This window comes from Cyprinodon tularosa, unplaced genomic scaffold (assembly GCF_016077235.1).
Source record: "Cyprinodon tularosa strain WSP-4 unplaced genomic scaffold, ASM1607723v1 ctg66, whole genome shotgun sequence".
NCBI classification, from domain to species: Eukaryota; Metazoa; Chordata; class Actinopteri; order Cyprinodontiformes; family Cyprinodontidae; genus Cyprinodon; species Cyprinodon tularosa.
Genome location: NW_024039407.1, coordinates 4032501 through 4059883, shown reverse-complemented (window position 1 = coordinate 4059883; position 27383 = coordinate 4032501). Strand labels below are relative to the sequence as shown.

The 27383-nt window shown below is 36.1% G+C and overlaps 1 protein-coding gene across 2 annotated transcripts; it reads right to left on the bottom strand.

Annotated features, from left to right (window-relative positions):
- Positions 1-24: 24 nt before the first annotated feature.
- On the bottom strand, positions 25-16568 carry LOC119799439 (CDK5 and ABL1 enzyme substrate 2-like). 2 transcript variants are annotated; one of them, XM_038309336.1, is made up of 9 exons: positions 15965-16568; positions 14233-14325; positions 9515-9592; positions 9270-9369; positions 6998-7178; positions 6817-6914; positions 4334-4440; positions 4011-4215; positions 25-1299 (listed from the first exon to the last, which is right to left on the bottom strand). In XM_038309336.1, the coding sequence occupies exons 1-9, from the start codon at positions 16519-16521 to the stop codon at positions 1159-1161; spliced, it is 1560 nt and encodes a 519-aa protein (XP_038165264.1). In that variant the 5' UTR covers positions 16522-16568; the 3' UTR covers positions 25-1158. The 2 variants fall into 2 exon arrangements, with proteins under 2 accessions (XP_038165264.1, XP_038165265.1); XM_038309337.1 differs by lacking the exon at positions 9515-9592.
- Between the last annotated feature and the right edge of the window lie 10815 nt (positions 16569-27383).

Sequence of the window (27383 nt, the reverse complement as noted above, 5' to 3'; positions counted from 1 at the left end):
AAGAGTTAAAGAGAGGCAAACAAGTTCTGCAGATTTTGATGTTTATTTTGAACACAGATCATGTCAGACTCAATCACCATCACAAAGTCTGCGATTGTTAATTAGGTCCTGATTATTTCAAGAGACGACGTCTGAGATGCTGCAGGACAAAGGAGGAAATGTTGGGATTTAAAAACAAATGGTTTCACTGATACTGCGGTTTCAGGCACTTTGTCACCATATTCACATAAATGCTCAAATCTGAGATGATACTGCTGCTGGGTACAACATTTAAATCCATTGTGTGCAAACAAAAACTACAATCAGGTATTTTTTTTTCTCCATTCATTTCTTTAAAAAAAACAACTTCTTTGGGTCGGACTTTGTGAGCTACTTTAAAGTAAAATTCCTGAGAACCAAAATACTTATCAGCAAAACACAGACACACAAAACAATCCCCTGCATAATAACATCAAACAGGAAGTAAACACTACATACTACTGTAAAACCCAAAGGTTGATTTTTTTTTTTTTTTTTTTTATGTAACACCACAGTGATAAACACGGCACAGGAGCACAGCAAACACCAGACTCAGAGCTGCCATAAGAGTCTCAATAATCTCTTGCTTTCAGTATAAATATGTGGATCAGACTGGATCGCTGTGAGACACGATAAAACAAAGATGGATAAATTAAAGGCCACTTCTTAGCCTAGAGTCTCGTTCCCACAGCTAAAGAGGCGTCACAGTGCTGGAAAGCCATTTTACAAAATCTACCCTGGTTCTTTTTTTTCTTTGTTTTTCATCAGTTAAAATAAATACAGTCTGTAGAATAAAAATGTGCAGAAACATCCGTTTTCCTCTAGAAAACACACAAATCAAAACTAACTCTGTACAAGTTAAGATCATTATGGTGCTTTAAAAAGATACATCAGAAGAGAAAACAGTTAAAAGCACATTAAATGTGCTGATTGATTTAAAACGTCTCTAACATAGAGCTCATGAGTGGATCACATACAAAAAGACATTCGGAGACGCTAACGACCTACAGTGTTTGACATAGAATGTAAACTATTTTTTTTCCCCCCCTCTCAGATTTACAGTGAAAATAAATAGTACCAGAAGTATTTAATTCAAACACCACAGCTTATAAAGGTGATCGATCCGCTACAGCATCCAGTCTAACCCTGCTGCACCAGTCTGCGGTAGTGGGGCATGACCTTGCTCTCTGGGAGGTACAGTCCCATCTCCAAAGCCACCAGAACGGAGAACTCCAGAGGAATCAGCTCCCGTCTGTTTATCCGGAAACGCTCCTCCAGCTTCTGCTCATCGGAGAGGAGAAAAAAAAACAGGGAGAAACATTTTAAATCTCTGCTGTGGGTCCTAGTTAAACAGTTCTCACTTTTTTATAACTTGTGCTCAACTAATTTCACACCCAAATACCATTGGCTAGTAGAATAACACTGAATCCCACATGGTTGTGATGCATCGCAATTCAAAGTTAAGGGATATATATACAATCACCAACTTGTATAAACTCTGTATGTAACTTTAGACATGTTAAAATTATTTTCTTCTCCTTTCATAATAAATGCAAATTTCAGACCTCTTTATAAACATTGTGAAACTGATCCAAATTAAAACCAGGAGTGCCAGACTAGGGCTGGGTACCGAACACTGGTTCTTTTATGGTACCAACCGAAATGGAAAAATTAGAGCTTAAAATCAAAATCAAGATTTGTACTTTATTATTGTATGTAATTTTCTTTTTCTTCAAATTGATATTATAAAACTGGTATCGAAAAAAGTATCGTTCAGGAACCGGTATCGAAGTGAAGGTATTGGTATTGGTACCGGCACCGAAACTTTTTGAACAATACCCAGACCTATGCCAGACTGGATTATTGGAGCTTTATGTGTAATTTGACAAAACAACACATTTCTACATGTAGCTTTACACACATTTTCATTCAAGCACTTTCTTTTATAATATTTAAAAATTTCAGCTTTCAGAATTTTTTATTACGCATTTTCATTACGTATCTAATTACTTCTTCTTTTCCAACCTCATCTTGTTGCCTAAAATATTATGACAATTAAAGTTTGATCGGTCACCAAGAGACAACAATGAAACATGCTCCTGGGGATGATGTTTCACGTTGTTTGGTTTCCAACATATTCAGCACACCTAGTACAGAACTTATGCTTGATTTTGGGAGCAAACAGAGTGGTGAAGTAGCCCGCGTAATTTAGATAATCTAAAATTGGCAGACAGGTGAAAAATGTGTTTTTATCCTGATGTTTTAACTTTTCTATGGGAAAAAAATGAGCTTTGGAGGATTATAACAAAAAGTGATTTTGTCTGATGGGATATTACTTTTCTGTGTTGTGTTAAGGACAAAATGAGGCAATCTATGCCAGGATAGAACGTGTTTTGGAATATTAAAGGACAAAAACAAGGTCAGAAGTTAAAACTATGAGTAGTAAATTGATGACAGCTTATTAGATACTGGTGTTTGTGGAGTATAGATGGCTTCTTTTTGAGCTGATGGTCATTTTCTTTAGGATTGCCTGATTCTAAAGAGGTACAATATATTGGGTTTTGTGTACAAATAAGCTTGCTGTTCGATACGTAACAAAATGTGGGGCTGGGTGTTGGGAGCTTAGAGGTTGCATCAAAACCATCCGATCAAGCGTAATTTATGGGGATTTTATGTGTTCAGAGTTATGGGGACATCTTGCAATGGTATGGAAAGAAATAGGAGCAAAACTTAATGTTCTTTATCAGTTAAAATAAATAAAAGCCTAATTTTCTATCCAAACAAACCATAAGATTAAAAAATGTAAAAGCTTTTTGCATATTTAAAAGCAAAAAATTATATGTATTCATCACTTTCATTATTATTTTTTACATAAAGTTTAGAACTTTACACTTTTATAGTAATTTTTTTTTCATATCTCCATTTAAAATCCCAATAAAGTTCAAAGAGTCTGTGGCTGTCATGTGACAAAATAAACCAAAGTTCAAGGGGTCTACAGACTTCAAAAAGAGAAATGCATGTTAAGGAAGCAAATAGAGACTCATCATTCTGTCGCCATGTTTTTTTCCCCCCAAAGAAGCAGCTTTATTCTTCTGCAGCAGCTGTTTCCATGGAAACTACAGGTACAGCAAACCTAACCAACCAACCAACACTAAAACGGCCCGGGCATCATGCACCCCGACTGTTTCTGAAGTATCAAAATTAAACACCTGATTCAGCAAAAACGTAACAGATTGTTGAGACCTTATTGAACATTTTATCTGTATCTGATGATTTTTATTTTATTTAAATGAGACGAAATCACATATATGTGCAAAAGTAATTTGATTTATGAAATGTGCATCAAACAGGTTGTTTTCCTTATGTGACGGTAATCAGTGGTTAGGCCGGTCACAGGGAGGGATAAGGACCCAATCACACAGCAGACGGTTTTGTAAGCAGTTCATCAGGGTTCTAGTCTTAAATAATCACTTCAGTTGATTGATCTGTAACTATTCAACCTTAAAAAGGCAAAAGTTCTCCCTTAAAAGCTGGATAATGGATGAAGTTCATTTTAGGAGTGAAACTAGAACCAAGAAAAGGTGAAGAAGCTTTTAGTATCTTTGTTAAAAACAACCGGAATAAAAAAAAATTAAAAGTTAATGAAACTGAATTTATGCATTGCATTTTTTGTTCCTATAATAATCTATTAAGCACACTCTTACATTTATTGTTTGACCGTATGAATAAAAAAGACAAGTCTTCATTAAATATCCACATGCAGCTCTAAAGATATTCTCTCCTTCAGACTTGGATCTTAAATTTGATTCTTTATTGATAAACTATAGAAGCGTTAACTGGTGGGAACTCATTCTCTTCTTCAAAAGGAGCACATCCACATAGAAAGCTTTTTGCTAGATGTCCTTGAGGTGAAGCTTTCAAGATCTTTCCATTCTGACAGGCCAAGCTGTTATTAAAGCCTCTGCTGTGTTTAATACTGGCTGTTTACTCACGTCAATGAGCTGCTTGACTTCTGGTTTCCGTAGATCACTGCTGATCTTTGCAGCCAGCAGCACGCAGGCAGCTGCCACAAGCTTCCTGTTCTGCTTGTTGAGGCGGCCTTGCAGCACTAGTTTCTCAAAGTAAACAAAGGCCATTGCTATGGTGACCGGCTGCAGGCCGCAATCTTCACTCACGGCCCTCATCTCCCTCTTCAGGCTAGCGGAGAGGAGAAGTCAGTTACTCGTTTGTTCCCAGTGACAGTGAGTAGTCTGGATCTGAACCATTTTAACTCACTCCAGTAGGACGAATCTTAATCACAGAAGAAGATGCTCACCTTCTGATCTTGCTCAGTGTCAGCTTAATGTGAAGAAACTTCTCCTTGAACGTCTCGTTCATGTCCTTCTTCAGGTCGGATGGTTTCACGTACTCTATAACGGTCGTCTGCAGAGATGGAAAACAAAGCATCTGCTTAATCCTTCAGAAATCAGCTCAAATCGGAACATTTAATGGAACTTTCCTTCTCTCTAACAAACACAGACACACCCACACAAAGGGCCAGAGGTCACTGCCATGTGACACAATGAGGACATGGTATCACATGAACACTGTATAATGGGAGGCATTCTCTCTCCAACACGACCGGAGGTTTTAAAGACTTGGAGGACTGACAGAACAATATACAAGTCAAATGAAACTGTCCAGATTTCTGGTGTGAAGAACTGTGAGACCAGATGGTCAAGAGAAAAACCAGGATATGACCATCTGTGAAAGTCTGGACAGCTTAAATACAAAGGTCAGCTCACTCTGTATTGTATCCCCAAAGGGGATGGGTTTAATTCAAGGTTAATTTCTCATCAATAAAGTTCATGTAAAAGTAAAATAGGTGAAATTGAAGAAATCTGTAAAACACAATATAAAATAAATAATAAATTGAAGTAAAAAAAAAACAAAAACAGCTTTAGCAGCTAGAAACCAGTCCATCATCTGGCAGTGGATTTACTTCTGCCCACTCTGCATTAATTCAGCCACATTTGAGGCATTTTGCGATAAAGGGCCTCTCTGTATATTTAAGACTGTAGATTAGTGAAAACCCAAACTGTTTTTTCAGCATCAGGATCTTCTGATAAACCTCATTCCCCCTTTAACTACAGACGTTCATCCAGGTCCTGAAACAGCCATAACCCCAGTCCACCTCAATAAAAGCCTCATGGATCACCATGATGATTTTTGGGGAATTTAAGGTGGTTATTTTTCTTCTTTATAGTCTGTGGTCTGTTAAACTTTCCCCTAAAGGCAGAAGGAAGCTCTCTCTTAACCAAGAAAAATGAGACCTGGGTATTTAAGTGACATCCTGGATGATTCATGGGAGATATTTGGGTTGGGTGGATAATTAACCCAGTTTAACAGCTCCCATTTTCCAAACAGATAAATTACATACTTAATGCCATCAGTAATTCAGTAATCATGACAGGGTATGGGTGATGACATCAGCCTAATCTCTGCAACAGTTATGACTAATCACATTTCAACTAAACAAGAAGTCCATTTTTTTTTTTTAACAAGAGTCCAGATTGGTTCAGCTTTTCTCCATTAATATGTTGTATCAAAATGTTAGTCTGTGACATGTCTATGTGTGACAAAAAGCAGGAAGTGAAGAAATCAGTTCTGGGAACATAACATTTTCACAGTATGGTGACGAATCTGAGAAGAGAACAAAAGAGAAGAGCCTTTTCAAGAGGAAAAAAAAAAAACTGTCATCTGGTTTTATAACACAAGCTTAACATCTGACTTATGATCATGTTTCCTGAAATTCAAAGGTCATTGAAACATATCTAAACACTAGGAGTTCATTTAATGTACACCAGGGAGAAACCAACCCGACAGAGGGAAGGTAAAGATAGAATAATCAATCTAAATGTCTGTAAACGAGTGGAAGCTGTGACAGTCATCAGCAGAAGAAAAGCAGACTGGAGGCTGTGGGCCCAAGTCTCTCATGGAAAACTTTCTAAAGCTTACTGAGAAAATAAATACACAAAACTCAGAAAATAAAAAACAACAAACTCCGATTATGGGTGGGTCACTGATTTGCATCCAACTCTGAATGTGCCTACGACTGCGGGCCTCCAGGTGCTTAAAAACAACAACTCACAAATTGCACAGCCATGTTTAAATGAAGTAAATAGTAAACATGACATTTGAATCTTTAGGATTGTTTTATTGTAAAACAAACAAAAAAGAAACATTTATATGTACGTCATCTTTCTTTCTTTCTTTTTTTTTTTTTAAATCAAGGTGTTAAACTGCTCTGCTTCTTAATTATTTAAATAAAAATCAAAAGCACCCGGAAGTACAGCCTTGCTAATTGGATCTCTGATTGCTTTAACTCTTTTACTAATTGTAATGACATTTACTTAATTTACCAACTGTATTTAAAAAAAAAAAAATTATTCTTAAGCAACCAGCATCATCAATTAATATGAAAGGGACAATACATAGTTTATAAATTTGCAACTTTTTAACTATAAATCACATTTATGTCACTCTAATAATCAGCTTTAAAAACAAAAGCCTAAAATATAGGATTTTTAAGATTTTTTTCAGACTGAAGGGGAATTAGATTTATTTTACTTTGTTATCCAATGTTTAAGTCTCTTCTCTCTGGATGTTTGAATTTGGTTTGAACCCTACAGTTTGTGTATGTGACCTAATGGAATTAAAACATTTTAACAAAATCTTTCAGTACCAGATAAATGGATATTGTTTGAAATAATAGTGAAGCAACAGATGCCCTGGATCATTTCTATGTGCTCTGCTTACCACATATGATGCAAATATAAGGACCCTCTTATGTCTCCCACAAGGCCAACAAGGATCACTGAGAAGATTCGGGTCATAATCCGCCACCTCCTCTATATCTGCAACACATAACCCAGCAAACGATTAGATGTGGTGAAAAAGTGCAGAAGCAGCAGGCGTGTGCATGTGTGTGTAAACGTACATGTGTTCATACAGGAGTCTTGTGCTGTGCCGCTGTTTGGACGAGCCGGGGTAAAGCCTTTTTGCCCGTTGGCACGGAAACGACACTGAGGGGTCTGAACGGTGCTGCTGTCCAGCACAGTGCTGCTCTTCTGTCTGACCAGTGCATTTGTCGGGTAGAGAAACTGAGCGTAGGACACCGTCTAAAGAGGAGGAAGGACAACTTTGGTTAATGGAGTAGTTATAAAGCTCTGGAACATGTGTTCATTCACACAACAGGTTAATTTTTCGAACCTGTTTTCAAAGTTTAGCTGGATAATAATAATACTGACAAAAATAAAGGACTTTAAAAGCAGGAACTGGATTCAAAATGTTGAATTTATCATGTATTTATCCACTCCTCAGAGGTGTTAAGATTCAAATGTATGCATACAGCACCTACCAAACATTTGGATAAATGTCCCTTATTTTAAATCCATCAAGAAGTTTCCAGCATGATTAAGCCCAATCATGTTTATTGCAGTTTTTCTATCTTTATTTAAACAGGTGGTTGTGTTTTTTTAAACCATCCTCTTACATCAATATGTATTTTTACTAATAACTGTTTAAAGTATTTTCACCTTTCTTAGATGTTTTTCTCCCATTTGTTTTTTTTTTTTTCTTTTTAACTGTATGCTTTCTTCTGCCTGTTTCTTTTTCCTCTTTGGGACTATAAAGGCATTTTTATTCCATAAAATAAAATAAAAATCTGTCTAGGTAAACATGACACTCTTTGTAATAAAACCTAATTTTGATTTATAGACAAGAAATCTGCCTTACTTGTGCAGAAGTTATACATTTTGTAAAAGATTATAATTTTATATAGAAACATTAGGGATGCATCGAAATGAAAATCCCTGGCCAAAATGGGAAAACCAAAAAATTAGGAAACCGAGGCCAAAAACTGAAACACCGAAAGAAATTATGTCAGAAATTAGAATCATAGCATTTTTTGCTATAAGTACTAACCCTATTAAAAAAATAACCTTTTTAAAATCAAGGTATTTCAATAAATCAATTACAGAAGTATCAAAACATTTATTTACCTCTGCCATCCTTTCATTATGCCCCTTTTCTCGGCAGCATCATTTGGAAACTTTGTTGTATTTTCAAACATGTTTGCCACAGAGTGGGCATTTCCAGTGTCAGTTTCCTTTTTTGTGTGCCGTTGTTCTCATATTCATAAAGGTGATGGGGATGTTTGGATTTCTGTGACATTATGTGCCACTGGCCTGAGCCCGCAGTGAGACCAATGTGCAGCATTCAAAGTGTCTCAAAACCAGCCTGCCGCACTTTCAACTCTGAAAAACTCTGCTCTGCTACCCTCCTCTCTTGGTTCAGTCTTTCTCTTTTTGCGCTCGATAACATTTGTGTGCTGGCTGTGTTGTTTACTTGCGATCCAGTTTACCCCATTCTGGATGGGCTGTTTGTTGCGTCATTACAAGTTTGCTCAGTTTAGGCCAAAAACTGCATTTTCAGTGGCCAAATTTTCAATGCATCCCTAACAGAATTACAAATAATTATATTTTTTCCTTCCACTCAACTTTCTGTTTACATGCTTGGATACAGCATTCAGAATGGATCATTTTTCAGCATTTGGTGGATACTTATCCAAAGAGGACTACAAAGGAGAACTAAGAGCGTCTCCAAGTATCGACCAGTCTACTGCTGATAAGTAATCAATATTCCCCATGATTGTATCAACTAGGGGTCTACAACTTTTACTGCTAAAGAGCCATTTTTATACTGAGTCTAATTAAATAGAACTTGTTTAGAGTTGCTAAATTTACATGACTTTTTTTCTTATGAATATCTACTGTAAAACATTGATTGTCATTTTTAAACAGCCACTATTTTCTATATAAGTTTTTGTAAGAAACAAAAACGATTTTCTTCAAGATTTGGCTATTAGTGTAAAATTATGCAATCAAAGCTCAATGTTTACAACCGCATAAAAATAGATCTAAAAAGTATTACTTCTCTATTGTAAAAATTCAATACAAACTGAGTTTTAGTTTCAATTTTTAAAGCACTTAAATTACATCACTTGGTGTGGTATAAAATCAACAAACTATGAGTGTCAGGTCATTTATTTACCAACGATATGATTTTCTTAGATGCTCTTGTATAATTATTCACCCCACCCAAAAACAACTGTTCAAATAATCAAAAGGCCAAAACCAATATATAAGATTAATGCCAAAAAATATGTTTTTTTGTTTGTTTTCTGTATCAGATATAGGAGAATCATGTACCTTTCCAATGGCACCCAGCTCCACACCTTCCAGGGAAGGCAGCAGATCAGCAGCAACAACAGAAGATAATCTTTGTCTCTGAGCGTCCAGCTTCGGATCACTGCTCATACACAGACACATATATTTATGTAATTTCTGACACCAACGCAGCTCTTCATTGGGGATGACATGGATCACATGGATGGATGATGGAAACATAAATGTGAGATCAGGAGGGGGGGAGGGAGTTGCTGCATCCTTAGTACCTGAGATTAGCACTTTCTCCATAGGGCAGCACTGAGAAAGCAGCATAAAGCGACCGCTTGGCACAAATCAGCGTGATCCTGCAGGACACAGCATGAACAGGCAGACAAAACAGATGGAGTGTCAGTCTACAGACAGCAGACAGGCACTGCTAGGCTACACACCACAGATATTAGCTGTAGTGACTAGGGATGGGCAGTGATCTTTTGCTTTCTTTTTATATTGACAATAAATACAAATGATGATGATGCTAACCTAAAACTTAATTATCATTAAGATTGCCTTATTATACCACCTCTTTTCTCCAGCTGTAGGCTCCATTAGAGCAGCAGAGATAAATATAAAAGCCCAAACATCAAATGCCATTTAACAGCTGTGTTTGTGGGGCTTTGGCTCAACTCTAGTAAAGTAACAGACATAAAATCTATTACTAAACATATTTTTATTCATCATCATCATTGCTATTGTAATAAACACCAAAACATATTTTTTTTTCTCCATATCGCCCATCCCTAGCACTAACAGACAATCACAGAGCCACATCTACGACAGTCACCACTAAAGCGTCAGTCACAGCTATGAAAACCACTGAAAGCAACGTTAGAGAGGGTTATTTCTAACATTTCTAACTAATGAGATTCAGCTGGTTGATTTTTCATTAAAAAGCTTCAGCTGTTCTTATCTCAAGATATTCAGAGATTCTTTAGCAGGTGAAATGAAATAAAGACAATTTTATAGAACGCTTTTTGAATGCGTGTATAAGAATTTCTCTTTCAAAAGAAATTTTGTAAATCTTATAAAACCTTTCGAGTATTTACTTGCTGAGGGAAACATGTATTTATGCTGAAAAGGTTTTGCAACCATTTCCTTGACTTTAGGAAATGTATTTAGCTCAGCATCTCTGATCATACTGCCTGATTAAAGCTCAGCGGCAAACGTCAGTTTAACACTAGTGGATAAAATAACTTTTTTTAAATTACAACAACCTTGGTGAGCTGAAGAAAGATGAGGAAGGAACGATAAATCGTTATTAGTTGATGTTTGTCAATCGTTAACATATCAGCATCTTTAACACATCAGTCCCATTAATAAAACAACAGATATTAACAAATGCTGGTCTATTTTTATCCATTTCTTGTAAGTAAGAAATGTAAATGAATGTAAGCGATGAGGTTTTTTTTTGTTTGTTTTCCTAGTGTGTCAAAATGGTCAAGAAATTCTTATAATATAGTTATAAGTTCTGGACTTTAAAAGCAAATTTAATATTTGATATAAATATCACCAATTTTCACATATCTGCATCTCCTCTCTCTATGTAATAAAGTTACAGTTTTATTTAACTGTGATTACAGTTTTCCTTCAATAAAGATGCAAACCAAACAATCCAGACTGATGTTGCTAATTTTCTAAACTTAAAAACTTATTTCCATTATCAAGCTCTAAAACAGAAAGAAAAGAAAAAAGTAGACGTTTCCTTTTTTCTACTTTTTTACTCAGAAGGAAGAATCTTACTAAAAGAATTTTATCTTGCAAAGATTTTCTTATTCAAAGTATTTTTTGTTGATTTTTTTTCTCCAATAAGTCAAGGGTAGAGCTAAACGCTGCTATTGTTAGTTTCTATTTACATATACCAATAACGAGGAACTTTTATACATTGTGACCTACATATTATTTCTCTCAATCTACTAGGGTTGTCACGATACTAAACTTTTCAACTCGATACCGATACTAAGTAAAATATTCGATACTCGATACCCTTTTCGATACCACAAGAATAAAAACAAAGATTTTAAAATTCAACAGAAATTTTTTCATTACTAAAAAAAATACAAGAAATAAATAAAAAAACAATAAGAATAATATTTTGTGGTTGTATGCTGTGCACAATATTAAGCAAGCTTGATAAAAAACTTAAAATTAAAATGAAGTGTTCCTTCCTTGACTTTCTTTTGCAGACATAACAAGGACACAAGCCAAACCAGTTAAAGGAATAGTACACCCAAAACATGATTAGCCTTCATTTTCTACTCACCCCCATGCTGAACAACACTCTGGAGTACTTTTTTGATATCTCAAATGCATCTGGAGATCTGGGAGGCTTCTTGCTGTCTGCTGACATTCAAATAATGGAGGTCTATGGCGCCCGAGACAGAAAGGTCCATAAAAGTCCACAAAAAACGTGTCAATATTCCTCCATACTGCTCGTCCAATGTATTCCAAGTGTCCTGAGTGGGTAGCATCCAGAATTTACTCGAAACAAAGTCATTTAGAATGTTTTTAGAGCATAAACAGTAGTGTATAGGATTTCCTGAAAGCGCGCACATGCGCGCTCACGACGCTACGGAAGCCGGCAGACCAAACCAGATGAAAGTGCGCATTCAGCGTCTGCTCTGCCAATAATGCAAGCGTAGAAGAAGAAATGTGCTGTTTACCTGTGCAAAGAAAGAAACAACGAAAGAAAAATGTCTGAGGACTTCAGTGTTGAGGAAGAGCATGAGTTCTTTGCCAAGCTGAATGCGCTTGGTTTGGTCTGCCGGCTTCCGTAGCGTCGTGAGCGCGCTTTCAGGAAATCCTATACACTACTGTTTATGCTCTAAAAACATTCTAAATGACTTCGTTTCGAGTAAATTCTGGATGCTACCCACTCAGGACACTTGGAATACATTGGACGAGCAGTATGGAGCAATATTGACACGTTTTTTGTGGACTTTTATGGACCTTTCTGCCTCGGTCACCATAGACCTCCATTATTTGAATGTCAGCAGACAGCAAGAAGCCTCCCAGATCTCCAGATGCATTTGAGATATCAAAAAAGTACTCCAGAGTGTTGTTCAGCATGGGGGTGAGTAGAAAATGAAGGCTAATCATGTTTTGGGTGTACTATTCCTTTAAGCAAAAATTGTTCTCAGCAGCTGCACCTGTTACAAAAAAAGTCTGAAACTGAAAAATGCACAGAATTATTCAATCACACAGTGATTAGAAAGTGCATTTTCCACTATTCTGCACTTTAGATGGCTGTATCGATACTTTTTTAAATGAGTATTGTATCCGGATACAACGTTTCAGTATCGATACTTTTTTGAGTATCGATACTTTTGACAACCCTACGATCTACTCATAAATGAAAAAGGACATTTGTAGGGCTGCAACTAATGATTATTTTGTTAATTGATTAATCTGTTGATTATTCTTTCAAGTAATCAATTAACAATAGCACATAAAAAGGTCCCCAAAAGATGATTTTATACAGAATTTAAACCAAGTGAAGCTTAACTAGTCCACCTAGGGAAATCTAAATGCAGCATTTTTATGGACTTTTTTTTTTCCATCATGAATGGGAAATGTTAAGCTTTTATTTTACAATTTTTGGTAAAATGACTACTTTATGTAGGCTGCTCTTGTAATTACTGGCATGTTTTACGGTCTTTATACTCCAGTTAACAATCAGTCGATTACCAAATTATTAAAATAATTTCAATAATCGATTAATCATGATTACTCCACTTAATTGTTTAAGACCTAGACATTTGCTTTTCATAGAATATTTGTATTCAATTTAAAAATACTAAGTTATCTCAAAGGGAAATTAAATAATATTTAACGAAAACTAGCTGAAAGGTGACTCAAAAACCAAGGTGTGTACAGATCTAGGTTATTTGTGTGGTGGAACAAGCTTAGGTAAATCTTAGATACCTACTATTTTTGACTTGATGAAGAAACCTTACATAAGTTGATCATAGTACGATAAAAAGAAACATTAAATGCCTAATTAGTTTTCTTTACATTACATCTTTCACTATCCTCTGAGTCCATTTTGTTGTTTGTTAAAGACACACAGACTAGAGGCAGATCAGCCAAAACACGAGGCATGAACAAACAAACAGACAGACTCTCTGACTCTATGGAGCTTCTCTCTATAAAGTAAAAAATGGAGAAACCGGCTTCTCCCAGTCTTCTTGAAAGCATCGTGACCAGTAAACCTACAAGAACACCAGGGCTTTACCTGTTCACAAGACAACAATGACATGCAATCTGTAGTCTGCTCTTTGACAACCTACCAACACACACCCAGAGCTTAACAACTAAAAGCACCTGCTAGAGTTTATGACCTCAACTTACACAATATAAACAGGTTCGCTTCCCCTTGGGAAAAAAACAAAACAGAAACTCAACCTGTGGGAGAGTTTAGGATTGATACATCATTTTATTTGCACAGACGGGCAGGAAAAAGACGTACAAATGTATATGGAGATGGATATGAAGGAGATGATAAGACAAATGAAACACTGAAGTCAATGTTGCTCTTTTTTTTGTGTGTGTGATGTTTATGAGGATAAAATTCAAAGATGTACTTATCTGCACTTGTGTGGACAACAAGCTTAATAAGCTACCAACAGTATGTTATTCAAGTCACATCTTGCTTGAGGATAACGTTACCGCTGGTGCAATACAGTGTTAGATTTCTTCACTGCACCCCTTTTGGCTTTTGCTAAGCTACCGAGGGTGATTAAATTCACTGTTGCAATCCTCTCACAGCAGCTGTGTATCCCGGTTATTTCTCTGCAGCCTCTCTACCAGAAGTAATCAGCTTATAACAACTCTATGCAAGAGCATTATGCTTCTGCTATTATAGTAGGCCTACCTTTCCAGATATTACAACAGCTTTTATTTATTATATTGTGTTAAAAAGTGTGATTCTAAAAGCTTTCTATAGACGTACCTGCTTCCTCTTGTATCATATTGCCTCATGCTCTTGATGAAGTGGACTTTCTTTGGCACCTTGGGTCCAGGAGAACCAGAACCGTTCCTCTGTCTGCACCAAGAGACAAAAAATAGACCACTTTAGTGAAAGTTTCACAAGCAAACCCAAAACATTAATGTAATGTAGCCTCTGGCTCACTTCTTCACACCAAAATAAATTGCCCTCCTTGGTCTTTATGTAAACAGGTTATTAAAACTATAAAATGTATTCCTGATGTTAATGTTTGCTTGAGTAATATTCATTAATCCAAGAAAATAAACACTTCAATTAAGCTATTTTATGTCATATCAAAGTTAGATTTGGATCTTGTTGACCTGGGCTACCTGTCCTTGCCTGCTCAACCACTCCCACTATGCAGGATTGAAAAGGGACCCAGTCTATGCTGTTGACTACTTTCAGATTTTAAAAATCCCATTTATGCATCTAGATAATTTTTAACTAAATGAATCATATAAAAAACAGACTATTATTTCTTTTTGCAAATAAAAAATAAAGGCTTCATCCAACTTGACAAGCTGCAGCACCTTATGCATTTACTTCATACTTGCACTTATTTTTTTTTGCATGTTGAATAGGTAATATATTGGTCTTAAAGACCCTTACATCACAGCTGAGAGGTGTGTCAGACGCAGATTCATTCATTAACACTCAATCACCACTCAAAACAATTAATAAAAATTATTGTAATATACATGTAATAAACTGAGCATATACATAAGGTAGAGTATTAGGGCCACAGAAAAAAAGTCCCTGGTGACGCTATTTCATTTATATAAGAGCAGTTAGTTTAGTCTCTAGACATGGCTATGGCTTGATGCTAACACGTTTGTTAGCTGTCAGAATTCTGAGGTTGAAAAAAAGTCAGAATTCTGAGGGGGAAAAAGTCAGAAATTTGAGGTTAAAGTCAGAATTCTGAGATTAAAGTCAGAATTCTGAGGGGGAAAAAGTCAGAAATTTGAGGTTAAAGTCAGAATTCTGAGATTAAAGTCAGAATTCTGAGATTAAAGTCAGAATTCTGAGGTCAAAGTCAGAATTCTGGGATTAAAGTCAGAATTCTGAGATTAAAGTCAGAATTCTGAGGTTAAAGTCAGAATTCTGAGGGGAAAAAAGTCAGAATTCTGAGATTAAAGTCAGAATTCTGGGATTAAAGTCAGAATTCTGGGATTAAAGTCAGAATTCTGGGATTAAAGTCAGAATTCTGGGATTAAAGTCAGAATTCTGGGGGGGGGGAAGCCAGAATCCTGAGATCAAAGTCTGAATTCTGAGATTAAAGTCTGAATTCTGAGATTAAAGTCTGAATTCTGAGATTAAAGTCTGAATTCTGAGATTAAAGTCTGAATTCTGAGAAAAAAAGTCTGAATTCTGATAAAAAAAAGTCTGAATTCTGATAAAAAAAAGTCTGAATTCCGAGAAAAAAAAGTCTGAATTCACAGAAAAAAAAGTCTGAATTCCGAGAAAAAAAGTGAATTCCGAGAAAAAAGTCAGAATTCTGAGAAAAAAAGTAAAAACTGTGATATTAAAGTCATAATATTTAACTGAAATATTTACAAATCAGTTAACTTTTTTTATTTTTTCAGTGGCCCTAATCCTCTTCCGTATATACACCTGATGGGGCGAATTAAAATCATTTAAAACGGAAATCAATGGTTCGTTTCGAGGCCCGTTTTGTTCTGTGATGGTGCCCGCTTACCTCTGCCGGGAATCCAGACAGTTTCCTGCCGGAGTCGGGCTGAGAACGGCGGGCGTTGATTTGGCCCGGGAGCAAGGCTGGTGTCCCGCTGTGACAGGAGACAGCGGGGTACCCGGAAACTGCGTCTCCGCTACGCTGGAGCTCTCTAAAAATACCTCATTGGGTCCCACAGAATTGGCGGTAGGTGGCCCAGGAGACGTTACCATGGAAGGCCGGACCGGACCGAGCACCCCGGGGAAACTGGAGGACGAGCCGCCTACGGGTTCCGCTGGGGGGTCCATCGCCTTCTTGACTGGACCTTCACTATCGGCCCGGGGGAGCTCGGGAGCGGCGCATACGTCTCCGTCGCTGAGTCCAGCCTCCTCACCGGGTCTTTGGTCGGCATTTCCAGCTGTAGGGTGACACGGAGGTCTCCCATCAAGAGAAATATTGCTGAGGAATAAAATAGCAGCCTGTCTCCTACGGGAGTCCTTCACTTTCCGCCGGTGTTCTCGGCGAACTCTCGCCTGTTTGCTGTTACTGCCGTTGGCCTGCAGACCGCACAAAGCCGTCGCCATTCTACTCTGAAAATGCAGCTGTTGAACACACAAAGGCACCCAGTACCGGTAAACGAGGTTGAGCCCCGCCCACTTCAAAGTTATTGGCTATTTAACTAATTATGCGCTTTAAACCTAGAAAATACACGTCGCTGATTGGTTCATTCTAAACACATTTCCACCAACGGTAGCTGATTGGTTGTATAGGAATTCTAAGGTAATTCCTGAAATATACGGAAGCCAATTCTAATTACGTGATTAAACAGTCTGCAGAAAATGCAAATGTATTCCAAACACTTAATTGCTGGTCCGTCCCCTAAAAGACATGTTTTATTTGATATTTCAGTTTGCAGTTCTGAGAATTTCTAGTGATAGTTGTTCATTTACCTTATTTGACTCCTGCATCAAATACATCTGACTTTGCACCATACAACTGTACTATTGGATAATCAAATGTTTAAGAGCACACATTTTCATAGGTTGTTTTTGTTGTTTTAAGAACAAAACAAAACAAAAAAAATCAACCTAACATCAGCAGACTTTATAGAATACCCTTTAAATGCAACTAATTTGGTTTGATTTAGTTGGAACTGAGCATAATTGGTTTTAAATAAACTCATTTATGAGGTTATTTAACCCTTTATTAGATCTCACAAGATCCATGAGCAAAATGAAAAGTAATTTAGGTATGAAATTGAAATCTTGGTATAAACACCCTCTAGCTGTGTTGTTTTTAAAGAGATAAACATTACATTAATCATTAAGAATCTTGGTCTTTCAGTAAATTAAATAGAAGTAACCAGATTTTAAAAGGCAGAACATTTATTTTATTTTTCAAACATGTTTTGACAATACTTAAACACATTTTCTGAAATTAATATTTTTTGTGATTATTGAGTCACAAGGTTTCTGTGTGAAGTGAAGAACACAAATTTGCCCAGGAGTTTTAGCTTTTAATAAGACGAAACACTTAATTTACAATATGTTAGCATCATCTTTGGATCCTAACTTCAGTTTGTTTAGGGCTCCTTTCTGTCAAATTCTTTGGTTAACAAGGTAAACAAATTCTTAAGATTGTACATAACATGTTCATGTAAAAATTTCACAATGATGAAATAGCAGTTATATATTTCTACCTCATCAATATGTGATACTATTTATTGTTTTTTATTATTAAATAAGAGATACTAGAACTTCACCAAGACCTTTTTTTTTTACAAATTGACATAAAAGGGCATGGATACCATTTACAATTTTATCTTGACAATATTTTACTGTTCCCCTTTTCCTGGCCTTGTTTGTCTTAGTGAAATCACCATAAAAGTATAAAAGAACATGTATCCATTTCCTGTTCTGTGTTGGTCTGTCACATAAAATCCCAGCTAAATGTGAGGTTTGTTTAGTATTGTTACATGTAAAATTCCTTGTGAGAAAATATAATTGAAAGAAGGCGTCATATTCAAAACCTTTAATCCACCAGAATTCTTCCTGATATACTCTTATAACCAGCTTATGCTCATTATAAACAGAAAGCCTGAACTTTGATGCACCTTGAATTTATCTTTCTCTGTGCTGGCACACCTCACATTTGTATCTGTGCAACACCCTGGGAGTCATGATCTGGTATCAGGCACGTGCAGAGGGGGGGGGGGGCTAAGGGGGCTTGAGCACCTGCCCCATTTGTTCCATGATCCCAATGTGCCCTTTTGGTCCCTTTTTTTTTTTTTTTTTTTTTTGACACATGTACTGAAATTATTATTACTATCTTTTTTTTTGGCAAGAAAAACAATACAATAAGCCCTCCGGTCACATTGTTACCTTTGACCTTTTGCCGGTGACGACGCACTTGCCTCTCGCACAGTCAGATAAGGCGGCTAACTGCGGAGCTAAAGGTAGCGAACATTCCACATTACACTGTGGCCGCTGCTAATTTGGCCCTAAGCAAGATCAACCATGATCGGACGGATGGCTATGTCTTCAGTCTGCACCGCCTCTCCAATGTCAACCTGAATAGAGATGTAAGTGAAACCAAATGAGCCCCATGGATGATGCAGTATTGTTTGTTTCTAAAACACTGTTTGCTCTGTGCTTTTAGTCTTTTACATTGAAAATTATGTTTTTTAATTCACAAAAAACTGTTCTGTAATGAACCCTAACCCTAACCCTGATTACAGAACAGTTTTTTTGTGAATTAAAAAACATAATTTTTGGTGAAAATACTGGAGTAGGCTTCCTACTTGTCAGACAACGGAAAACTTTGAACGTTGTATAATTTCTCTACTTTAGCAAAGAGTAGCAGTTTAAACGGAGGAAAGTATAGGACGCGGCGTGCCTTTCTCTGAAGAACTACTGAGCGGGAGGAGACAGCCAGGTGAGGAAAAGCTGTTCTTATCTATCGATTCAGTATTTTTATTATACAGACAATAGGCTGTTGTTCTTGTGCTATGAGCTAGCTGCTAGCTAATGACTTTGCTAGCAAAGCAAGATAACTAAAAAGCTTCCCTGTGTCGTTAATGATAGTAGGACATTCTTCAGTATTACTTATGCAATAGGGGCACATCGCCCGTCAAAAACCTATCATCTCCATAATGGATATATGTCTGATTTTCTAATTTCCTTTGCTGCATGATGTACATTTCATTTATTCTAGCGTTAGGTAAATGTATCTTAAAGGAGAACTCATCCAGAACTACCATGAGAGATATATGATAGATATAATGTATGAAGCTGGTGAAAACAAAACTGCGCAGCTTATGCGAGGAGGATCGGTTGTCAGACCTTCTTTTGTTGGCAATTGAGAAGGATGTGCCAATTAATCACAGTGAGGTTATTAACATTTTTAAAGACATGGCTAACAGAAAACTGCTGCTGTGAACAAAAGAGAACAAAAATAGCAAAAATGCTTAAAAGTTGGAAATTTGTTTTTAAACAGTTAAATCACCATGACGAAAAATACGTTTTTGGATCATAATCTTGGATTTAGTTTGGGGGAAAAAGAAAGGCAAGAGACTGAAATAAATAAGACATTGACCTTCACTCAACACAGAAAAGATGAGACAATGAGGAAAAAAAGAAAAGAGAAACTGACAAGAAAAAACGAAGAGGAAAGATTGAAGAAAATGTATATAGGTACTTACAAAATACACTAAGACACAAACAGAGTAGGCTTTTCTCATGGTGACATGCATTAATAAAATGTTTGTTTTGTTCTTTTTTTTCTGCAGTTCCACGTTAAAGTTTGATGCAGCAGCTCTGCTTTTCTGAATGGACCGTCTCCATCTCCTCTGTCAGTACAGCAAACCAGGCAGACATTCTTTTTTATAGATTACAGTACACTAAAAGGTTGCATTGTGCCCTTGTATGCATTTTTAACAGTTTAATTCTGTAAAGACAAAATATGTCTGGTGGTCCAGCTCTGATTTACATCTTTGGCTAAATTGCAGGTTTGAATATTGTAATACTTTCCTATAACAAAATAGACCTGCAGAAAGAAATTACTAATAAAATATTTTACATATGCATAGTTCTATGTTCTATGTAGAGATTTCCCTTAGCTTTGATTGTATGTCTCACAATTTTGTAATTTATCATTGTTCATTCAACTCTGAAAGCTATGTGACTTTGTTAATATTCTGTCCTAAAATGCAATAAGATGTGCCCTTTTTTTTTTTGAGCACCTGCCCCTTTAGTGGTCTCTGCACGGCCCTGTCTGGTATCTATTTTTACAATTCTTCTGAAATTGTCTTTAAATTCATGTTTAATCATCTGAAAAAAATAAAGTAAAATTAACCTCATTGACCCTTTTCATACTCCTTTTTACACGTGCGAGGGTACGAACAGGAATTTGACCTATGTTAATGCACATTTATGCAGACGTATTGTTAGCCACATTAATAGTTTTCCTTAATTTATCATAATTTCTAAGTGTCTTACATAATAGGTAAAAGTTAAATAGGACGCAGTAGTTACTGACAGCCTGCAGCTGAGTCTCTGTTTGAATCTCCGCTTTTGGTTGAATACAGACAGAGGCGGTGAACGCAAGGTGGGCTTAAAGTTAGCAACCTTCTAGTATTGACATCAATACAGAAGAAGGACCAAAATCATGCTTTGTGGAGAGAGCGCTTTTGTTAGCTTTTCTGCTTAGAACTCAGAGAACATACAAAAACAAACCAAGACACCTTCACATTATGTATATACTGACAGAATTTAATTTAATTTCAGCCCAACACAAACATTTTTCACACATGCGAATTCCTCATATAGCACCACAGTTGTTTTCTTGTTACTCTGCCATCTGAATGTTCAGATCCACATAGACAATGTGGATCTGAACATTCCGACCTGTTCTGTACAGCGACATGAACAGCTTGAGAGCAAACATCCCATCTGTAAAGCTCAATCTCTGTCTTACATTACTGGAATGTCTCATCAACTGGATAAGGTGAAAAAACCTTGTTAGTCATCATAAAAATCTTTAAAAATGGAAGAAAGTAATATAGCTTTTGGTTTCCAAAAAGCTCCTTTATGGGTGGTTCAAAAGTTGCATGGACACATATCCCTTGCTAAGAGAGAATGACAGGTTTTACAGAGTAGGAAAGCGACAGTTGCCTTAATAACCATGGTATGTGGAATCCCATCTTGGAATGCAGAGTATGTTAAACCTTCCAGAAGATGGGCTACAGCAGCAGGTGACCACACCGGATCACCTACAAAATAAAAAAAAGGCAAAAAATGTTGTCTGGTTTGATAAGTTTTAGTTTGAACTACTATCTTCAGATGAGAGGGTCAGAATTCGACATAAACAACATGAAAGCATGGATCCATGAACATTCAGGCTTGTGATGTTGGTATAATGCTAAAGGGGATATTCAATGGCAGAGCTTTGGATCACTAGTACCAGTTTAGTAATGCTTAAACTGGGGCCCATGTCTTTGTATCTTTATTGCATTTTACTTCAGAGCATAGGTAGCAAGTTTGCATCTTAAACAAATAAACACAAAGTTCTGCAATTTTGCAAAATATCTCTGAATTTGCAAAAAAATATTTTTAGTTATTCTGACTTGGGAACAGTTTCATAAGCTGCTGACCAGCTAACAAGTCTGGGAGTTGACAAAAATGTGCAACCCTCAAGATAAGCAAATATAGCTGATAAACACTCCCTGATAGTCTTGTAAATAAGAACTGGTTAGCAGCTCTTTAATCAACATGTTAAAAAAAAAACATTATTTGTATTTTTGTACTTTGTATTAAAAGAAAAGAACAACATAATTTATATTTTTGTAATTTACATGTTTGTTGTTTTGCTTCCCTTAAATTATTCACTGTGACTTTCACATCACTAGTTTGTGCTTAGGAGGATTTTCTGTTGTCTCTGTAAGCAGTAAAGTATGTTCAGTCATGTCGAAACATGTTTTCATATCAATAATTACCATAAAGGCAAAGGCACCATCTAAAGTTTTGGCGCCTGTGAATTTGTCAGCTGAAAATTGAAACTGTAACTGTCAAAAAGCAACAAAAACCTACTTGACTGCTTGATCTTTAAAAATGATAACAGTTGTTTTAGATATGTCAGTTTGGCCTAGATTTTCATCCAGGAAAACCAGTTGTTGACTTGTAAAATGAAGGCTTGAACAGAATCTCTCAGAGCTCTGGAAAAACTTTAAGAGACCAAAGACTGTTTTATATTATGACCTTATAAAACATGAGTTATAAAAAAAAAATAACAGCACATCTATTGTCAAAATAAAGTGGAAAGAAAAACATAAAAGTGAGCGGCATGAAAATGAAAATCACCCCCAACTGTTGCAAATCCTGCAGCTATTCTTTGCAGTAGGGAGTTTATGATGAATGTTATAATCTTTAGTCAGGTTTCAATAATTTTGAATAACTGTTGAACAAGATATTCGCTACAATTTCATACTTAGACTTCCAGTTGGACTGGGATGCAGAAAATTCCCTTAAGATGTCCTGAATCCTTCCCACATTCTATCACATTACAAACATCTACCCTCGTCTATTTTATTAGGAATCCATAATAAAGAACAAATGATCCACAATCATGATTTTCAAATCTTATGTTTTTTTTTAATCATTATAAGAATCTGTAAGTAGGCTTTTTTGTTCACAAACTCTCTGAAGGCTTTTTTGTTCTTTTTTGTTCCACAATCTCACTGTTTTGTAAACCCAGCTTTTACTCAGTGACAGTTAAACGTATATCATGTTATTTCTCCATCAGCCTGAATGCACGGCATACATTTCGAAGTCCTGCTCAGCAGGTTTCCTTATATAGAATTGCTTTTAATTTAGCTCCATCTATAACTCTGACCAGCTTTCATGTTCTTGTTGAAGAAAAGCAGCCCCACAGCATGATGATGCCACCCCCATGTTTCATTGTAGGTTAGTTTAGTTTTAGAAATTGGTCTTTCTCATGCTGTTTGTTCACTAATGTTCTTTGAACCTCTGAAGCTTCCTAAAACAGCTGGTTTCCAGCAGAGTTTAAATGAGTAAAAGAAATGATGAAACCTAGTGTTTCAAATCAGAAATACACATAAGAAGAGATGATAGAAGAAGATGAGCACAGCTTATTTCAACATGATAAGTGAAGACGATTCAGCCACTGTATGTTGTTGTGCAAATACTTCTAAAGGACGCCGTAGCTTCTAAGATATTATCAAGAGTATTTCTGGTTTGCTTCTCTTGCTGGTTTCCTTGTTTTTACGCTGCTGCTCTTTTGTCAACAAAAAAAAAAAAACATCAACTGCTTGTCAGCGTTTTGATAACACTGGGAATATTTATATGATTGGCTCAGGAACCAGGAAGTAAAAACAGGTTTTGTGCAGCCTGATTCCAGGTAAGGAAAATTGTTTCTCTTAACTCCTGTTCTCTAACCTTTACGGAATCAACAAAGAGAACCATATAGTTTGTAGGAAAGAAATATAGACTACTTTGCTGAAACCAAACAGTCTTATGGATGTCATTATGCAACAGAAACGAACATGAATGGTGCTTGTCAAATTTGGATGACAGTGTCCTGGAAAAGAAGTACAAAAACATGACACTTTGGCTTTGTGTTTTTTGTCCTTACTGATTTGCCCTATTTGGATTGAGCCACTGACTCTACCAAATTATTTCTGCACCTTACCTCTAAATTTTGAGAGGTAAAAAGCTTGACTAAGACATTGCTGATTGAGAGTTCAGCAGTTTATAAGGAATATTATTTCCATCCTAGGCAAAAAAAAAGAAGAAAGGAATAATTTTGCTACATTTTGTAGTGCATTTCTTACTCAATCCTCTTATATAATAAGTAGTCTAGTTGTAAAAAAAAAAAAAAGGGGGGGGGGGGTGGATTTCTCATCATACATAACCTAACTAATATAGTCTGTTAACCTAACGCAATATGCATGGTCTGGTTGTTACATGTCAGGCTCGCCGGTCACTGACCTTGACCAAAGCACCTTATTGTAGAACTGCAGTCAGTTCCTGGAATGGCATGGCTATCACTGCCCCTACATAGTTAGGGACAGAAGATACATTTCCCACTGGAATCAGCTTCATAGTCATGGTAGGCCACTTCTTTTATTATATTTATTTTGATCATGGTACTCATAAGCCCACAGCTCACCAAACATTGAAAGGCCAATATTATTGCCATTACTGTTAATATATAGTAGACATTTTACACATTCAGTAATAAAATGCCACAGGGGAGGGTATGGGTTGGATGGTCATTTAAGAAGGAAGATGATGTTTAAGATTTTTTTAAGAAGGGGGCTATCTCCTTCATCCCCCCAACCCGAGTAATGTATATAATACACCTTACTTACCCTTTTTAACCATTAGTGTTGTGCAAGTTAATTCCAAAATGTAATATTTCCTATTTTAGAAAGTAATGTTTCTTTACAATATTACCATCTGTGTGAAGTATTAAGTAACTGAGTACTTTTTAGTTACGTTCGCCAAAATAAGCATTTAGGACAAGGCATTACAAAATGAAGGTGTGCAATAATTTGTCATGAATAGTTGAAATGAAATAGAATAAAGTAACAACAAAAAGCTTTACACAGCTTGATGCAAGCTATCTTTCTATGCTTCAATCATTACCTCCTGAGTAAAGTGAGATCACAGAAGGTTTAATAAAAAAGTCCCGTTTCTATGAAATTAAACATGACATCTGTTTTAACTATTTAAAAATGAACAATAATATTTAACATTAGTTAGTTTGAGTATATCCACATGGATAATGTAGCCATCTTGCCATCTTCTTCTAATATTTAAAAATCTTCTTCTGTTGTTTTAAAACTGTCCTGATATAAAACATAAAATAAAAACACTCCTCTCCTCTTCTTTGTTGAAGCTGTCGGATTTTTTTGATTGAAATACGTTACCTGTCTTCGGAACTGTTAAAATATTACCAACATTTATTTTGCAACACATCATATTATAATGTTACTGCCTGAACTTTATGTATTACGGTAATTCATTACTTTTGTAATGCGTTACCCCAACACTGGTAATCATCATGTATCTTTTAAGGGTTTCTTCAGCAACATTTAATCAAGTATGTTGAAGGGTAGTTTTCGGGTTGGATTCAAATGCACACAACACTTTTTAGACTTTTGTCATTTTCCTTTAACTATAAAACTACTTTTTTGTTTGTATTCAGTCACATAAAACCTTAATAAAACCCACTGACGTTTGAAGTGAGAATGTAGGTGAGTCCTACTTTTAAACAAAGCGTGCATGAGGAGAAATACGGTTGTGCATGCTCTTGCACGGGTTTGATAGGCGTTCCTTCTCAGGAGCAGGTACAGGGTTGTGCATGTGCATTTTTTTTTAAGTGGAGAGGGTGGGTCTTTTCAAAACTTCATGAAAATCCTGCACTATACCTTTAAATGGTCAAAATACCTTTGCAAGGCAATAAAACATTTTCTTAAGCTGAATTTATACAGTTTATCAAACCAACTCCTGTCTTCTGTTCTTCTGTCTCATCTTTTGTTGTTGTAATTTTCTTTATTCTAAAGACATTTAGCAATGACTTTTCTACAGTAATAATGAAAATTGGTAAACATTGCTTTTTCTAAAATTCTAATCATTTGGACCCAAATCTTTTACCCAGAGGTTTGGATCCTTTCCCTTTGTTGATTTATCTTTTTGAGGAAGTCTATTGTAGCTTAAACTGGCAGCTGATTTGGTGGGAGCATTTTCAGCAAGCTGAAACATTTCACTGAGGTCTGCAAACAGTATTTTGAGACTGCATGCTCATTATTACATTTCTAATTACATTTCACTTGATTTATTAATTCAAAAAATGCTTTAAAACAATCAAGATGACCAAAGCATTTAACATTAAGCACAAAAAACACATAAAACATTCAACCATAAAAGCATACAACAGGGAAATGAGAATCATAGATAAAAAATAAGCTAACATGCTACTGGATATTAACAGCTTGGCTAAAAATAATTAGTCTAAGGTTTAGTGAAGACAACAAGGTTAGTTTTAAAGCAAGTAACTAAAGGAAGTTTGTTTCAAAGTCAATGGGCCTCCACTGAAAAAGGCCCCGCTCACCCCTACACTTTAGCCTGGTCCTTGGAACATCCTGGTATCTATTTATGTACAGAAACTTTAAAAGTTCCTATCAATAAGGCATGGACAGACCATTTAGAACTTCAATATCAAAAAGTAAATGTTAAAAATTATATGTAAAATAAAAAGAAAGCCGATTTAAAGGGGACAAGACAGGGGAGATGGGCTTATGTGTGTTGGTTAAAAGATGGGAAGCCAGAGTTTATCACGATAATCAGGTCTAGAGCTAATAAAAGAATGAATGGTCTCAAAATTGCAGCAATTTGAGAAAGATTTAATGCCGGCAAGGAGATAAAAAGTTGATTTACCACAGAATTGATTTGTTTATTGAATTTAAACTGCCAGTTTTATATCACCCTTTGGTTTCTAACATTTTTATTTAACTTAAAAAGCAGGTGTTACTTATAAAAGACCAAGTAAAAGTGAATCCATCCTTTTTTTAATGTTTGATTTGAAAAGGATATGCTTTGCTAACAACAATGCCCTTAAAATATATCCAGGTATATCATAAAAACAGTCAGGAAATGCAAAGTTCAGGTAAACACATTGCTCTTTATTTAAGCAACAAAACCACAATGAAATTGTCATCACCTTCTTGTTTGTTCGATTTTTTTGTTTTTGTATGTTTTATTAGAACAGCAACAGTCTGGCAAAACCAGCTTAAGGCTTTTTTATTCCAGCTTTGACTGTGAGGTACAGTCTCACCAAGGTCCTGCCACAACAAGCTCCTTTTACAGTACACTTTATGGTTCTCACATGATGGACTCAAACAGTTAGCACCGAAACTAAAGCCTGAGTGGCTCTGGGAGACTGCAGCAGGGATGGGAAAATCCTCAGTGTAACTGGATCTGTATTAGTGTCATTTAGGAAAACAAAATGAGATCTTTCAAGAGAGACGTCAAGGCTGAGTGATACGGTTTGAATTGAATCCCCCCATAACCCGAAGCCCAGTCCCACCACCTTTACACAAGCTGTTCTTTGAGCAAACAAACAAACAGAGACCCCCAAAACACAAGATTCAGAAATATCACATTTCTGTCTACACTATAGAAAAACAACCTTGGTGAGATTTAGATTTTGGGTCAGAAACCCTTAAGTGTTGTCCTAGAAAGAAATGTTATTGATTTTGGCTTAAAAAGGCCAAGATTGTGGAACGATTGTAAACTACAATGATCAGCTGTAGTTTGGTGTCTACAGGTGATTGTGCTTCCAACGTTTAACCATCGCTCTGAGGACTGCTGAGGAAACAAAACACATAAAGACTTTTGCTTTGGCTGACCATCTATGCATCCATCCA

Excerpts from the sequence above, each read along its gene's own strand:
- LOC119799439 (XM_038309336.1), bottom strand. The coding sequence starts at position 16,521 with ATGGCGACGGCTTTGTGCGGTCTGCAGGCCAACGGCAGTAACAGCAAA. Across the intron at positions 14,326-15,964 it reads TGTCTGGATTCCCGGCAGAG|ACAGAGGAACGGTTCTGGTT; the intron begins GTAAGCGGGCAC and ends CTCTTGGTGCAG. Across the intron at positions 4,441-6,816 it reads TTATATTTGCATCATATGTG|ACGACCGTTATAGAGTACGT; the intron begins GTAAGCAGAGCA and ends CCATCTCTGCAG.